The sequence below is a fragment of the Dreissena polymorpha genome, unplaced genomic scaffold (assembly GCF_020536995.1).
Source record: "Dreissena polymorpha isolate Duluth1 unplaced genomic scaffold, UMN_Dpol_1.0 chrUn129, whole genome shotgun sequence".
Classification (NCBI taxonomy): domain Eukaryota; kingdom Metazoa; phylum Mollusca; class Bivalvia; order Myida; family Dreissenidae; genus Dreissena; species Dreissena polymorpha.
Window position 1 is genome coordinate 22,403 of NW_026273443.1, and position 15,432 is coordinate 37,834.

Genomic DNA, 15,432 nt, shown 5'->3' on the forward strand with positions numbered 1-15,432 from the left:
TATACGACCATAGTAACAATATATATATTTTATCATCGCTTCCTTGTTTGAAAGTATTGTTTATCGTTTAACTGTTAATATTAAATTATATATTTTAGAAATTTAAATAAAAGCTCAATACCCATACACACTTCTCAATAAAAAGTAATAATAGTAAGGCCTAGTGGTTCAAAAGATTTATTGTTCAAGGTTTAAATGTTATCATTAGTTTCTTAATAATATATTATACAATAAACGCATTATTTAAAGCGACTGCGAAAAATACAAAATAGTAATTCATGTCAGATTTATATGTAATTTAAAAGTTATCAAATAAAAGCAAAAGTTACCTGCAGAAAATAGATGATTCCCTTAAAAAAATAAGAAATACGTGCACGTGAATCACACGCCAGGGTTAGATTACTCTAATGTAAGTAATTCATGCATGAGGTTTAATTGTCTGAGTTGCTTCCCTTGGACCAGTGGAGCTAATTTAGATCTATATCGAAAACCTAAGATTAAGATGAGTCAATAGTTTAGAAATATGCAATAAAATTTTACCAACGTTACCGAATTATTGTTTGAAAATTGATGCAGCTAATGACAGGATTCCCACAAATGACATCTAATCCAAAATTGGAATATAAATAATCATTTGTGCTTCATTCATTCGTTTATTCGAATGAAGGTGTTGAAGGAGTAAGGGCATTTGATGCATGATTACATTAAAAACAATTTATATTTTGATGAAACATATAAATATAAATACATCGGGATTTTATCTGAATTAGAATAGATATTTGGCAAATCATTTTTTAGATTTACGAAACATACATTACACTATAAAATAACGTTATAGTGTTAATCTTGGTTTTTGAAAGAGCCGACGCGTGTGTAAAATGTGTTTGGATTTACATGTAAACTCGGCTGACAAAACAGGAGTCAAGCGATGGATAAAGTACGTATCGTTTGATATTTACCCAAATACTTTCCTGAGATTCTTTAATATATACTTAAGATAAAACCACAACACTTACTTGAGTTTCAAATGTTAAACGAATATATGTATCCCGGAAAAAGCAACTTCTTGGAAAACCCCACTAATCTGCTGGTACAAATAAACATGACCCATTTATAATCCTCACAAAATCACACACCGTATCAACCTCTATTATTGAAAGAAAGCTATCATTGGTTGATATAATGGATCAGCGTTGTTTGTGCCGGGGTGATTAGTGGGTTTTTCTTAACTCGTGCTTTTCCGGGATCAGTCTATTATTAGGACAGACAGACAGACAGACAGACAGTTTATTCAGACTTATACATAAGTACATCGTCTTCATACACAAATATATACATTGATTTCTGTCACGTAAATAGGTTAACAATATTACATTACATAACATAACGTAAATGGTCATTTAAGAATACAAATATAAATAAACACAATCAATTACAAGAATACGTAAATTCCATCAAAGCGGTAATGAAATTTATTTTTTAAACATAACATAACATAATAAGTCATTTACTAATACAAATGTAAATAAACACTATCAATTGCAAAAATAAGTACATTCGCATACGCAAGGATACGTATATTCCATCAAAGCGGTAATGGATTTTTTAAAACTTAACATAACATAAATGGTCATTTGCGAATACAAAAATAAAGAAACACAATCAATTGCAAGAATACGTAAATCCCATTAAAGCGGTAATGAATTTGTTTAAACAACATTATTTAGAATTGTATTTCTTAAAGCAAGAGCTTCCTTCAAATATATACATACATTTGAAATAACTGATTTGTCACATGAAACTAATAACTGGTGGAATTTATATACGGATGGGTTTATATAAAATTTGCGGCTTATATATTTTTTCCTAAGATCAGTGTAACATCGGCATATACATATAAAATGGTATTCATCTTCTAAATCCAAGTCATTACAACATAAACAATAACGTTCATTTCGTGGTATGTTATTTTGGGCGTATCTCCCAGTTTGGATTCTTAAAGGATGTGCAGAGACTCTTAATCTTACAAAAAATAGTCGCAGTCGTCTAGGTAGTAAATCTAAATATGTTTCATATTCCATATAAGGATACACGTATTTGGAAATTGGAAAAGCATAGGCTGGGAAACCATGCTTTAAAAAACCTGTTTGAATAATATGCTGGGAAACCATGCCTCTAAAAAAATATGTTCTTAATATAAAACAAGCGACACGACGGGATCCCTATCATTTATAATTAAAGGGGCCTTTTCACAGATTTTGGCATTTTTTTAACTTATTCATTAAATGCTATATATTGATAAATGTAAACATTGGATCATAAAAGCTCCAGTAAAAAATCAAGAAAAAAATTAAAAAAGGGAAAAGAACATTGCCCGGAGCAGGTTTCGAACCAGTGACCCCTGGAGTCCTGCCAGAGTCCTGAAGTAAAAACGCTTTAGCCTACTGAGCTATTCCGCCGAGTACACATTCGTGACGTATTTTATACCTTATATAAGCAATCTTCGTAGTTTCACAAAATTTAACGACAAAAACAGAACTCTCCAAATTATTCAATCGTTTCGCGTTGCAACGCTTTATAATTTTTAGGTTTTAAAATCGTCAAAAGATGCATATAATGTCTATATTAGAGCATGGTTAATGTTCAGTATTACTGTTTCCTCACAAATATCATAACTAAAACGAAAACTTACGGATCTGAAACAACTTTTTTCAATTTTGTCAATTTACCAAAGCGTGAAAAGATCCCTTTAATTCATAATAAATTTGTATAATACGACACAAATACATTTACCACTTCATAGACTGCAAAAATGTATAGTTTGAATTCATGTTCGAGATAGGATTGATTGTCGACTTGGCCTTTGTTCTATAATTAACACACATGGTTTTCCACGTCATGGTTTTGCAGGCATAAAAGTACTTATCCTATAGTCTGGTTGAGTCGTGGGTAATTTTCATGAAGTTGTTACATCACAAATATTTTATAAATATATGACCATGAATCATTATGAAAATAATAATTAACCTTTCTTCTTTAAGATTTGTTGCTTTTTTCCAAATGTTTATCGTCTTTTATCATCAAAATAATCGACTGTGTTGATAGTGTCAAACTACCATCATGAAAATAAGCTTCGGGTTGATTCGTGATTTCTGATTGGCTGCCAAAATTTCAAGATTTGCATACTATAATAGCCTTTAAACTGACCTTGCAGGGCAGGTTAATTGATTGTGAAAAAATGTCAACAGACGATGTAGCATGGTAAATACTTCTAAATCAACGATTTTGTGTTACTTTGAAACACTATATGAACAATACATGCATGAGGAAATATTTCATACCGACCTATCAAGTTATGATGAATTACACTATTTACTTGTTTTTGACGCATTTTTGATCGGAAAAAATGGTGACCTTGTCTAAAAAATTTTCCGTAACGAACTGCATCATGTGCGAACATTCTATCGCGAGATTTCAGGCGATTTCTATACCCACGAATCAAACAGAACCCACGACTCAACCAGTAACAACTATATATGGTTAGCCTTAACTTTCGAACCAATATATTTTGTATGCATTCCTAAAAACAAGGTTTTATTTTTTAGTACCACAATATCATAGATAATATGAATATTATTATGCAGTCGTTATTAAAATCCTATCAAATAGGATAATTTGGTATTGTTAGTTAACAGTGTGTGCGAAAAGATACCTAGACAGGAACCGCATCAACCTACTCAGCAAACCATATCAACATATCATCATCATCATCATCATCATCATCATCATCATCATCATCATCATCATCATCATCATCATCACCATCATCATCATCATCATCATCATCATCATCATCATCATCATCATCATCATCATCATCATCATCATCATCATCATCATCATCATCATCGTCAGCATCATCATCATCATCATCATCATCATCATCACCATCATCATCATCATCATCATCATCATCATCATCATCATCATCATCATCATCATCATCATCATCATCATCATAATTAGTATTATAAAAATCATCATCATCAGTATATTACACTTTCATAAAATTTGTATTAGTATACATGTGCTTTTGCTTTTTTATTAAATTATTTTTGAGGGCTATGTAACTGCTTCCTATATAATTAATACGTTTGTTTGTATTTGTAGCATGTTCACGCGTAGTCTGGTTGTTATTAGTAAACTTTTGTTGCACGTGACCCAAACTTTTTGATTTTTAATATTGAAAGCAATAAACTAGTGATTCATTTAACGGTACAAATCTGGAATTTGAAAAGACAAATAAAATATCGTTCGGTTAAATAGGCACTAAATCTATATTTTTAAAAAATACTGATAAGACTAAATATTTACTAAATGATTTTATTGACGTCTTTTTAATAAATTTGCTAACGTTCTCGTGGAACTTTTCACGGAGCTAAAATCATCGCTCATAGAAAACCTGCAAAATCCACCAGCGGTCTCAGCCCCAGAAGATTTATCATGGACAATTCATTCACATGTTTAATCCAGATATGGCAGGATTTCAATTGTTCATCTTTTATAATTTTATCAAATTCCGGGTTATTATCTACATATTCGAACTTTGTATTGCCCTACCGATGAAATTAGGCTTTACCCCGGAGTGTCCGAGTAACCGTCTGAATCTGGATCCTGCGATAAATGTAAATGTACCTAAGCTAGGTTGATGAAACACATATATGGATAAAGATCCATATCTGGAATATGTCTCTTAATTTATTTTTATTTTATTTTTTATATCGGCAAACATTTTCGGTAACTATAATAACGGCATTAATTCAAAATTGAAATCTGGATTCTGGGAAAAAAAGTACGTAAGCTCAGTTCATGAAACGAAGTATAAAGACAGAGAACCTAATGGCGAATATGCATGGTTATTTTTTTAAATTGATTTAGTATAACTTAATTTACGCGTATAGCCTGTATAGCCTCTCAAATTTACCTTGATTTGTAAGTAGGTTAAACGAATGACAAAACAATGTTTCGATTGTATGGAAACTAATTCATTTTAATAGAACTACTTTGCATAACATTATTGATATGTTATACAAGTTTTTAATCCCCGGTTTAGTAGTTTCAACTCATCATTTCAAATCAGATTCAAAAGCGTCTCAAGCCGAGTATCAGCTATATATGACTCATAAGTAATTGTTATTAAATTGCCAAGTGGGCATAAAAAGACCACAAATTCAAGCTCTGCAGAATGTGAATGAGTTAACGTTTTGACTTAACCATCCGCATCTCCTGACGAGGACCCGAGATCGAACGCGCTGATAATATGTCAACAGTATTTTAGCAGTTATATATATATCCCACTATGCCTAAGAAAGAACTCCAACAGTATACATAAACCATTACAAATAATTATTTCCATACGATATATTCACTATATGAGTCAAAGTTTTAAGAAACTGCCAAAACTCAAAATTATTAACATGCATACAGACAAGTCACAGTCTATTTTAATCATGGTTTTTGTAATTAGTAAAGTATTCTTGAAATTGCAAGCACGTGTTCGGCCTTATAATCGTCCCACCTCTGTAGATGTAGGAGTTTAACAATAGCAAAACCAGCAAACGAGATTTTATGGCGGAATTTTCATTTAAACAATGTCCACACTTATGTTGAGTGACAAGGGCCTATGTCCACACTTATGTAGAGTGACCAGGGCCTATCGTAAAGCGAAGTTAATTTTAAACAAGATTTGGATACCGGTGCCGTATCAAGTGGTATAGATATATCCCATACAACTTAGAAATAGAAAGCTAATACTTAATTATTGAAAAGAAGGAAATTCCCTCCGTCAATTGAGTAATATGTCCACTAATTCGACGCACCGATGAAGACTATATCAATTAAATACTTCTAAATAGCATTAATTATGTTGAAGTTTATTGCATGCCAATTTCCAAAACATAAATATGTAACAACTAATGGATATGCTTAAAATATATTGCAGAATTTTTGTGGTAGTGCTGTTGTTACCAGTGGTCAGCGGAAATGGTAAGATGTAGATAAAACCATTATAAACGTTCATCTCATGGGTCATATTTATTAAAAAAATACCACATTACAGCAATATTATAAAAATAATTTAAATGTTTAAACGAACAGTATTTTTAAAAACAAGCCTTTAACAAATAAGTAACAGCTTAAACATTACGATCGCCATTTTATTTGAAACTTCTAGAAACGAAATTTCAATTTTGGAATGATTTGTAGAACAAACATATTGGTGTTTTCAGATTTGACTTGCCATGTGGACAATGGGCTAACGCAATACGACACAAACATGTATGTATGCTGTTCGGGATTGCATCTGAAACATCAAAATGGCAGTGAAGTCAATTGTTGTGCAGGTATTGCTTAGTGATTTGTTGTCGTATTTTTAAAAATCGTTCGAAAAATGTATACGCCATTTTATTAATAGCATTCCTTAACGACAAATGCCCATACACGTGTTATATAATAGTTAAGAAAAACATAATAATGTGCATTGTGCATTATCTTGTGAAATTATGGAAAATATTGGTTCTCATTATATAGCGCCCTATTTGTATAAATAATACGAACATAATAATGTTGCAATGTGTGATGCATTCTTCATTGATTTAAATGCTCTTGCAAAGCGGTACCGTAATTAAATGCTATAAATAATAATTCTGTTTCTTTATTTACAGGAAAAATAGTATATGACAGTGGCACACACGGGTGTTGTGGTTCAGTACTTTACGAACTGGTTGAGAGCAAAGCACAAAAACTAGGTAAAATGCCGTACAGTCATGAGCAATTATTTCCCCTTATACAACTTTATGTTCGTTCAGAACATGTTAAGCATGTGTGTACATGAACTTTTACGGTTGTGAGGGGAGAAATATACTCGAAAAAGGGAAAGGTAGAAAGGTAGAAAACAATCCTGGAAAAGACAGGAATACATAGTCAAAAGCATTGAATTAAGCATTTGATTCTTGTATCACGCCATAATAAAACTTCTTTTGTGGTTTCCGGCTCACCTTCAACCTGTCACCTTGCGTTCTTTGTCGACCGTCATCAGTTAAATTTGCATTATTCCACTCGAGTCCAAGTTGGTCAAGCCGGCAATTAAATGGTTTAAAATACATACATATGTATTAAATATAAGAAAATTATTTTGATGAGCGAATTAAGGCCATCATTCGTCCTCTTGTTGTTTTCTGAATTGTGTTAATCGATTATTGTTTCTTTTTTAGTTTGGTACATGAACATACGGATCCAACATTTATTTCGAACTATACGAGTACAAGTCTCTTAGTCTTTTGATTTGCATGATATTTTTATCGAGTGTGAAATCTACTTAAACATCATTTTCCTGATGCTTCATTGTATTTATCAACAGCAATTTATATTGCATTGTTCGAATTCTAGCATGCTGTGGAAACCAAACGTTCTATCAAGGGGCTGGCATTTGTTGTGATGGACATTTCACGCGAAATCCTGGAAATGCAACCAGAATGGAATGTCGGGATGGCAAGGGTGTTGTTAAACAGGAAAGACACTTGCAGTTTACAAAAGGTAAAACAACAATATTTACATAACATTGTAATTTAACGAATGAAAAGTATGCGTTCATAATCGCCTGAACGCACTGCCCTATCACCGGAATTTAAATGTTTGTACGTTCTGTTTGAAGAAATAACATTTTTAAAACATTCGAATTTTTAAAAAATGCGATAATGTGTACTTAAAAAAGTAATACACAAGGTTGATGCAATTTGTTATATCTTTAACGATCTTTTATATAATTTACTTATGTCATTGTTATTTTTTTCAAATTTCCCGCTTTATCATTTAAATTTTCATTAAACGTCCAACGTTCTTCGTATCTGCTTGCATTGTAAAGGCTATCAATTTAATTCAATACACTTATATGTTATATTACTATTAATAATTAATAATTAATTATTCACTGTGCGTTTTGACGATTCAAGATTCAGACCATCGAAAAAGTTAACAACAAATTAAGTGTTACTTTTTATAAATGCCCTTATATATCTAAGTTGACTTATTTTATTTATTAAGTCGCATCTGGGAGTACGATGAAACATTAATTTAAGTAACATTATCTAAATGAACATGCATTTCCGTTATTTCATTGTCTTTTACACGTTTCGTTACGTTTTCAGCGGTATATAACCATAACTATTAATGGTATATAAACACGTGTCGGTAATTCATATTTTTCTGTTCGAAAAGTTCTCACGCCTCTATTAACTCTTTTAAATTCGTTAAGAACATTCGTTGATAATCTAAATAAAAGCTTCTTGAGGAACACATTTTGTAACCACACTGCATCGACCGTTCAAATCTCATGCGCCGTGATCAATAAACAATTATGTTGTATGTCATGATTTGTGTGCGTGTTGTTACGGGAACTGTTCACATGTCTTAAATAGAATACACACTGATCAATCTCCTGATAATGTTTCCGGAGTTTCATTATCACGAACATGGTATTAAAGGACAACTGGTTTCATAAGTCATTATATAAATATTACATGTCTGACAGGGTGACATTAAATTGTGAACTACAGGAAAAACTGTCATTATTTGCCCTCACTCAGTCAGACATGTAATATTTATTTTATTATACCGAAAAAATTATTCAAACAGGAACAATTGATATTATTAGTATTTATTATTATTATCTATAATTATTATTATTATTATTATTATTATTATTATTATTATTATTATTATTATTATTATTATTATTAATTTATATTATTATATTATTTATGGTCGTCTGTTTACAACGAAAATGCAAAACTGCGAACTGCGCATGCGCGAATGAGACAGAATATTTTTTACCATTCCGCACGTGATTGCTAAGGTAGCGGGCGACAGTAATTTTTGGACAGTAATTTTTTCCCGCTGGGTCTGACAGTATTTCTATGTCAAGATGGCCTATGGGAGTTTAGCATTGTGAATAAAGGTGAGATATAATAAATACAGATACTTAAATAGATTGATATGCTGATTGCAGCTAATGGAGCCCAGCTGCGAGAGCTCGATACACAAGACGGAAGAAGAGCAAAAACGTGTCGAAATGACGTCATGATCGATCAAAACCTCCCACAGGGTTCTGAAATAACATCAGACATGCTGGTGTTGGACGGCGTGAAGCAGTGCGGGCAGTGTATGTACAATTTGATCTATACAATATCAATTCTGGTTTCCGAAATCTTGTCAACCAGAAGAGCTTTTCTTCCTCTAAACTTCTTTTCATCATACATCAACAATTTGTTATCCGGTTGCGCTTAATATTGATTATTTACTTACTAAGCGAAAATCTTTAAATTTAACTTTTTGTTATTATTTTAAACTATATTTATATTTGAATTGTTATGCTATATTGTATAAAGGTTTGTGCTAAATGTTTGAGGTTAGGCATGATTTCAACTGTTTTAAACCCATACTCCTTTGCAAAACCGTTCTAATGCAATAAACCATCTGAGCTTATCGTATTTTATTGTTGCTTTTATGTATTTGGGGTCCGTTATTGTATAAAAAATCCCTAGCACTTAATAGCAAAAAAGTGAATGTGGACGCGAATTGCTCGCCTGGTTATCTGTGTAGAATTTTATTAGTGTTATATGCAACATGATTTTTAATTTAGCTTAAAACTTTTGAATTCTTCAACGTAATATTTCGCATACACAGATGTTAAATACATGTATCTCATTGAATATATGCAACTTGTGATGTTTGAATATGACTTTTGGTATTTTAATCAAAGCATGTTAATTTCTTGTTCACTCATATAACATGTGCGTTAGTTTTCTTGTCTAAAAGCCAACAAACTTTTTGAATTGCGATCCTCATGAAGATATGATTTAATCCTATTGCTACCTTGATTAACATGGCAAACACGGTTTCGGATTCTTTCACAAAATGAATTGGTCGATCATTAGGATTAAGACTTGTATAGTTGCGAGAACCATCTATTTGCCAAATAGAGACATGTTTCTTTCGGGATTCTGCTTTAAAAATATATATTGACATATTTTAATTTTGTCAAATAAAACTGGCAATCAAGTTCATTATTTTGTTCTTAATTAAATTTCGACTGTTGTTTGGTTGTGTTGCATAGTATGCTGTTATATTATTTTACCTGTTGTAGTATGTATTATTGCACATTGCTGTTGATGGTTTTTTCATAAATATTTCAATAATGATGTTATTTTATCTGATTTATTGTTTTACTTTAGTCGTATACCCTATTGAAAGTTCAACCAAACGTTACCATTGCTGCAACGGCGAATTTAAAACGACAAACCATCTTGATCCCAAAGCAAATTACACCTGGGAATGCTGTGGGACGAGTCTCTACAACACCTCCAGCAAGGAATGCTGCGGGGGAATACTGATTGATACTAGCCTGCAACCCATTGGTTGTTGTAATGGGGCGCGTAAGTGTAATTTATTGATGTTTGCACAATTAGTATTAAGTGTATTAGTTAGGGAATTGGAGCTATATCTTGAATAGAACCGGAACTTGGTGTTTCTTGAGAAATATCACTTGAAACCTATTACAAAACAAATTGAATGGATTAATGCTGACTATATTAACTACCGGAGCTTTGATAATACTGAATAGTATGAATATGAACATATCAACGTTTTCCCAATCTAATACATGGCAAACAATATATTCCATGATATAAATACATAAGGTGATCGGACATATTTTCCGTAGTTTGAGGCATCTTTTCGATTGTTCGCGCGACAAATAAAATTATACTAGCAGTTACATTATTTTCAGTGGTATATACCAAATCCTACCAGCGTTGTTGTGGGGGTCAAGTTGTTGACAAAATACAATACCTGTGCCATAAACCAGTGACAAGTAGTGCTGGAATACCTGTCCGAAAACAAGACGATGACCACAACAAAACGTGCTATGACTACAAAACAAAGATATACAAGACGTTTAATGATGCGAAATGGGTACGTTTCAATGACAATATGCTTTATAATGAAACCCAAAGCTTTCTATGCCCATTGCAATAAAACAATAAGTTAATTAATTGCTTGGTATCACTTGCTTGCCAGGCTTTGAAGTATTCGTTTTTTAAATGGATACACTGTCAAAGTAGAATCACTGTTTTAATATATGGCAAACGACATTTTTTACGATTTATGTCAACACGTCAACCAAGTTTAATACATTCAAATGTGGTATGCTTCATACTATACTTTTTGCTTTTGTATTCAATATCTGTAAGTAATGTTTTCAAAAACTGTGACAAAAGTTTAATCACATTTAAATAATTACCTCTGTGTATATACGTTAACAAACCAAGAGTAGTGCAGTCTGTAAATAACGGGTGCATAATTTATAGGGTAAATAAACTAAACTGCAATAACTATTATAATGTTTCAGATCTGTCACGAAGGAATGTTAATTTCAACTGACAATTTAATCGAAACTATGGAAAAAGATATTTTAAACGAAAGTAAATGGGATGTTGATAATCATACATCAAAGAAGAACATGCGATTCTTCAGTCCGATTTGTCCTTACACGGAGTGTGAAACTGGGTTCTACAACAGGACCACCGAGTGTAGGAAAAGAACCCGTGAGTGTTTTTACATGTATAAGTCTTAATGTGTAGTTTATTACTATTTCTTTGATACTTGTCTAAAATAACATACAACAAATATATGTTCATTTTAACAAAATAGTCATGGCATACCGATCGTTTCAAAGAAATCAAGACTTTGCAATGAACTTAAAACTGGATATTAAAATCAACTCTCCACAAAGATTTACACGTAGCGCGTATGTTAACGTTATTTTAATGGTATTTTCAGGCCTGGACTTCTTTCTTCAAAATATGACGAAGAACAATGGACGTATAATTTTGTCTGGTATTGTGACCTACCCAAACAAGTTTAACGGTTCCCATTTAGCGCTAAATTCTTTCTTAGCATGTAAAGACAACTGTTTTGCAAAAGGCACTTTGCTTTCTATATACACCAATCGTTTCACCAAAACATTACCCAACAAAGTAGTTCGACTTTCCATTAGGGACATGGTTGTGAAGACACACAAGGCCTCGATTTCTTGTACAATAGATCCATGGGCAAAGCGAAATGAAAAAAGACCATGAACATGCTAAATATACGTCTTTGTCCTATCAACATCAAAAAACGTCTTAACTTACATTTGTTTCGATAATGTTTCAACCGAAAAATAGTAAGGTAATTCTCGTAAACACATTTATAAAAAACTTATTAAATAGTAAATATCCTAGTCTTAGTACGTTCCGTTATATTAGTATTTGATGGTTTTATATTGTGCCATGAGGGTAGGCATTTGCAGCTCAAGTATATATTGTTTTGGCTCAAGGGGAGTTGGGGTAAAAAACGATACTTCAAAAAAAATTATTACGTGCATCAATAGCCATGACAGTTTATTGTTTCATTAACTGACAACTTGGATCAATTTAGAACAGAAAACAAAAAAGTATCTGGTTATTATAGTATAATAGTAGGAACTTTGGTGTACATACATCTTTCTTTTTTATATTTGCAGATTATGCCTAATAATATTGTAATATTATAATTTGATTAACGTAAAAGATCTTTATATAACTTATAGAACAATATCCAGTTAATGGCGATTAGATGGGTATAATTGCGGAATTTGGTTTAAATATACCTTTATATTTTGATATTGACCGTTAATACATTCATAAAGTGCGATGTGATAATTTGATTCATGAATATTATTGCGTAATGTCTTTTCATCTATTTAAATTCCATGAACATTAATTGTAAAGTCTGTATTTGTCTTAGCTATGGTAAAGGGGAACGTGTATATTTTATCAATGTTTACTGCTCAGTCGGCCAATTATTGAATTGATTTTTGTTCAAAATAGATATATGCGAATACATGTAACCATTCTATCATCCATATACAAACGAATAATACACTTTGATTTACAATTTCAATAAAATCATACCCATATAATCGCCATTTACTGGATATTGTTCTAGAGTAATGTACCAATAAAATACAGGTAATGAAGTTAATCGCAACCGTGTACATGACAAGAATATATGTTGCTTACTGTGTATGTCCGTCCATTCGTATAGCTGTTATGTAATTGTGTCAGACATTAAATATCTATACTATTATTGTCTTGTAAGTGCATGTTGTAAGTATTGTTGCTTGTGCTTAGCTTCACTGTAATTGAAACTACAATACCATATTGTGTTCGCATGTTAGTAGATCATATGCATTCTTGCCATTTGTATACTAGTTATTATATTAAATTAGTAGAAGCATGGAATGTATAATGAAATGTATGTTCAAGCATATTCCTTCTAACAAAAATGATATTTTTAAAATGGTTTTCTATAATGCAGCTGTTGTGTAAAACAGAACATGGAGACAGTTATTTAATACTTATACGTTTCTGAGTTATAATAAGAAATATGTAATTATATATATTCATTCTCTAATTCAAGGCTACGAATGTGTGTAATAACAAGATTTTTAAAGCAGTATTAAGTAGACAGTCGCATGAATAAAATATGATCATTTTTTTTAAGCAATAAGTGTGACTTGTATGTAACATTTTTGTATATAATGCTGTACATAAAATATTTATAAAAAAACAACACTTGGTTCAAATCTGCAAATGAATCTAGCATTAGTTATTGTGTTTAAATTGTAGTATTTATTAATTAAGATTTTATATCTTATTAAATTGTACCTAAGAACTTTATGTTATTCTGCCATGCTAAATGCATTTACCCATTTTGCATTGAGTACTTAAATAGTAAGTAAATGAAAATATACTAACTTTTTGAAGATATGTTTGATTTATTGGAGATGCTATATGGTGTTTTTTATTTAATGTCTATTTGAATAATTCTCTACAAGCTTGAAGTTTGCAGCTCCATAACACGTTAAAACCCCAAAAGATGTGCATTGACCAATTCAAACTACTGCCTCAGTTTTATACATTTAAGTTTGTTTGCTGTGTGATTGTATGCCGTCCAAAATATTTTTAAAACTCTTTTAATACACTAATACCGCTCAAATGCTGATTATATTGCATTAACACGAGGGCATGTGATTTTTACACTGTTTATTTATTGATACATATCATCTCAAACTGACAGGACAATCGTATTTGTACTTTACATGAATATATAATTTGTATTAAGCATTATTGAATGGTACAAAGTCTCAAGCATAAGATGTAAACATTGAATTTTACGATATATGTGTTGATTGAGTAATATTTGTTTTCATTTAATATTGTTTTGTAATAATATAGGATATTATAACCTTTTGTTCCACGTGTATGGCTTTATGGAGTTGTATTATATAACGAGTTAAATCTGTTTTGCTTTTAAAGAAAATCTTGTTTTGTTGTTATCCATATCCCCTTAGAAGAGACCGGGGGTCGATCCGTAGACCATTCGTTTCTGCACGATATCTAAAGAACGCATTGAAGTACCACCGTGAACACATTGTTAGGATGGTTTCTTTTGAAAAGCGTAAGGCGCCTATTGATTTTGAAGTCAAAGATAGATATAAAAAAATATGCACCCGTTATTTACAGACTGCACTTCTCTTAGTTTGTAAACAAATGCATTATGATAACGTCGTTTGATGTTGATGAACATTGATGTTATAAACCATATACAGACAACCTACACAATTGAAAATATAGATGGTCTAAACGTCATGAAAAAAGCTATATAAAAATATAGCGGTTGAATTTGACATACTAGCCTAAATTAAATTAATTACAATTAGTAAAATACCTTAGAGCCATATCGTCGCAGAAGACGTGTGTTATCAGATGCGATACTGCAATATAGCATTCAATGAAAAGATAATAACAATTGATACAAGACATCCAAATACAGTTATGACACTTTAAAAATACAATTTAAAATTTAACACATACATCCCTTACTAAAATGAGCTATGTTTGTAACAGATTAATTTTCAGTTGTTATTAATTCAATAAAATTTAGCATTTAGGTCGGTGTTTGTTATAGAATGGTATGTACTGAGATCTTATCTCTGATTACATCCTACACTATAAACCAAAGTGGAATTCATCTTCTAATGTATTACACTTATTACACTTTCTTTCGCTTATAGGAACGGGAAAAGGTTAAGCGCATCGTCCATTTTCTACATACAATTTATGTGAAGAGCATCTTTATTTCGAAAAACCCATTCGATTGTTTTATTTAATTGAGCACAATTTTATATAAGGCTAAAATTTAAAAATTGCAATAGTTTAAAAACAAGCTGGCTCTATTGGAGTTACACCATCTCGCATTCCAATTTTGAATTCAATTATCATTTAATATTTG

General features: G+C 31.4%; 2 protein-coding genes across 2 annotated transcripts; both read left to right on the plus strand.

Annotated features, from left to right (window-relative positions):
* Positions 1-679: 679 nt before the first annotated feature.
* Positions 680-7,333, plus strand: LOC127864117 (uncharacterized). Its single transcript, XM_052403812.1, has 5 exons — positions 680-937; positions 6,002-6,045; positions 6,288-6,401; positions 6,723-6,806; positions 7,272-7,333. The coding sequence occupies exons 1-5, from the start codon at positions 879-881 to the stop codon at positions 7,331-7,333; spliced, it is 363 nt and encodes a 120-aa protein (XP_052259772.1). The 5' UTR covers positions 680-878.
* A 115-nt stretch (positions 7,334-7,448) lies between these two features.
* On the plus strand, positions 7,449-12,784 carry LOC127864118 (uncharacterized). The gene is made up of 6 exons (XM_052403813.1): positions 7,449-7,593; positions 9,065-9,217; positions 10,290-10,490; positions 10,844-11,028; positions 11,465-11,660; positions 11,896-12,784. The coding sequence occupies exons 1-6, from the start codon at positions 7,533-7,535 to the stop codon at positions 12,192-12,194; spliced, it is 1,095 nt and encodes a 364-aa protein (XP_052259773.1). The 5' UTR covers positions 7,449-7,532; the 3' UTR covers positions 12,195-12,784.
* The last annotated feature ends 2,648 nt before the right edge of the window (positions 12,785-15,432 follow it).

Bases quoted from the DNA above. Each gene is read 5' to 3' on its own strand.
- LOC127864118 (XM_052403813.1), top strand. From the start codon at position 7,533: ATGGAATGTCGGGATGGCAAGGGTGTTGTTAAACAGGAAAGACACTTG. The intron at 7,594-9,064 runs GTAAAACAACAA...TGCTGATTGCAG, and splicing joins ACACTTGCAGTTTACAAAAG to CTAATGGAGCCCAGCTGCGA. The intron at 10,491-10,843 runs GTAAGTGTAATT...CATTATTTTCAG, and splicing joins TGGTTGTTGTAATGGGGCGC to TGGTATATACCAAATCCTAC.
- LOC127864117 (XM_052403812.1), top strand. From the start codon at position 879: ATGTGTTTGGATTTACATGTAAACTCGGCTGACAAAACAGGAGTCAAG. The intron at 938-6,001 runs GTACGTATCGTT...AATATATTGCAG, and splicing joins GGAGTCAAGCGATGGATAAA to AATTTTTGTGGTAGTGCTGT. The intron at 6,402-6,722 runs GTATTGCTTAGT...CTTTATTTACAG, and splicing joins TGAAGTCAATTGTTGTGCAG to GAAAAATAGTATATGACAGT.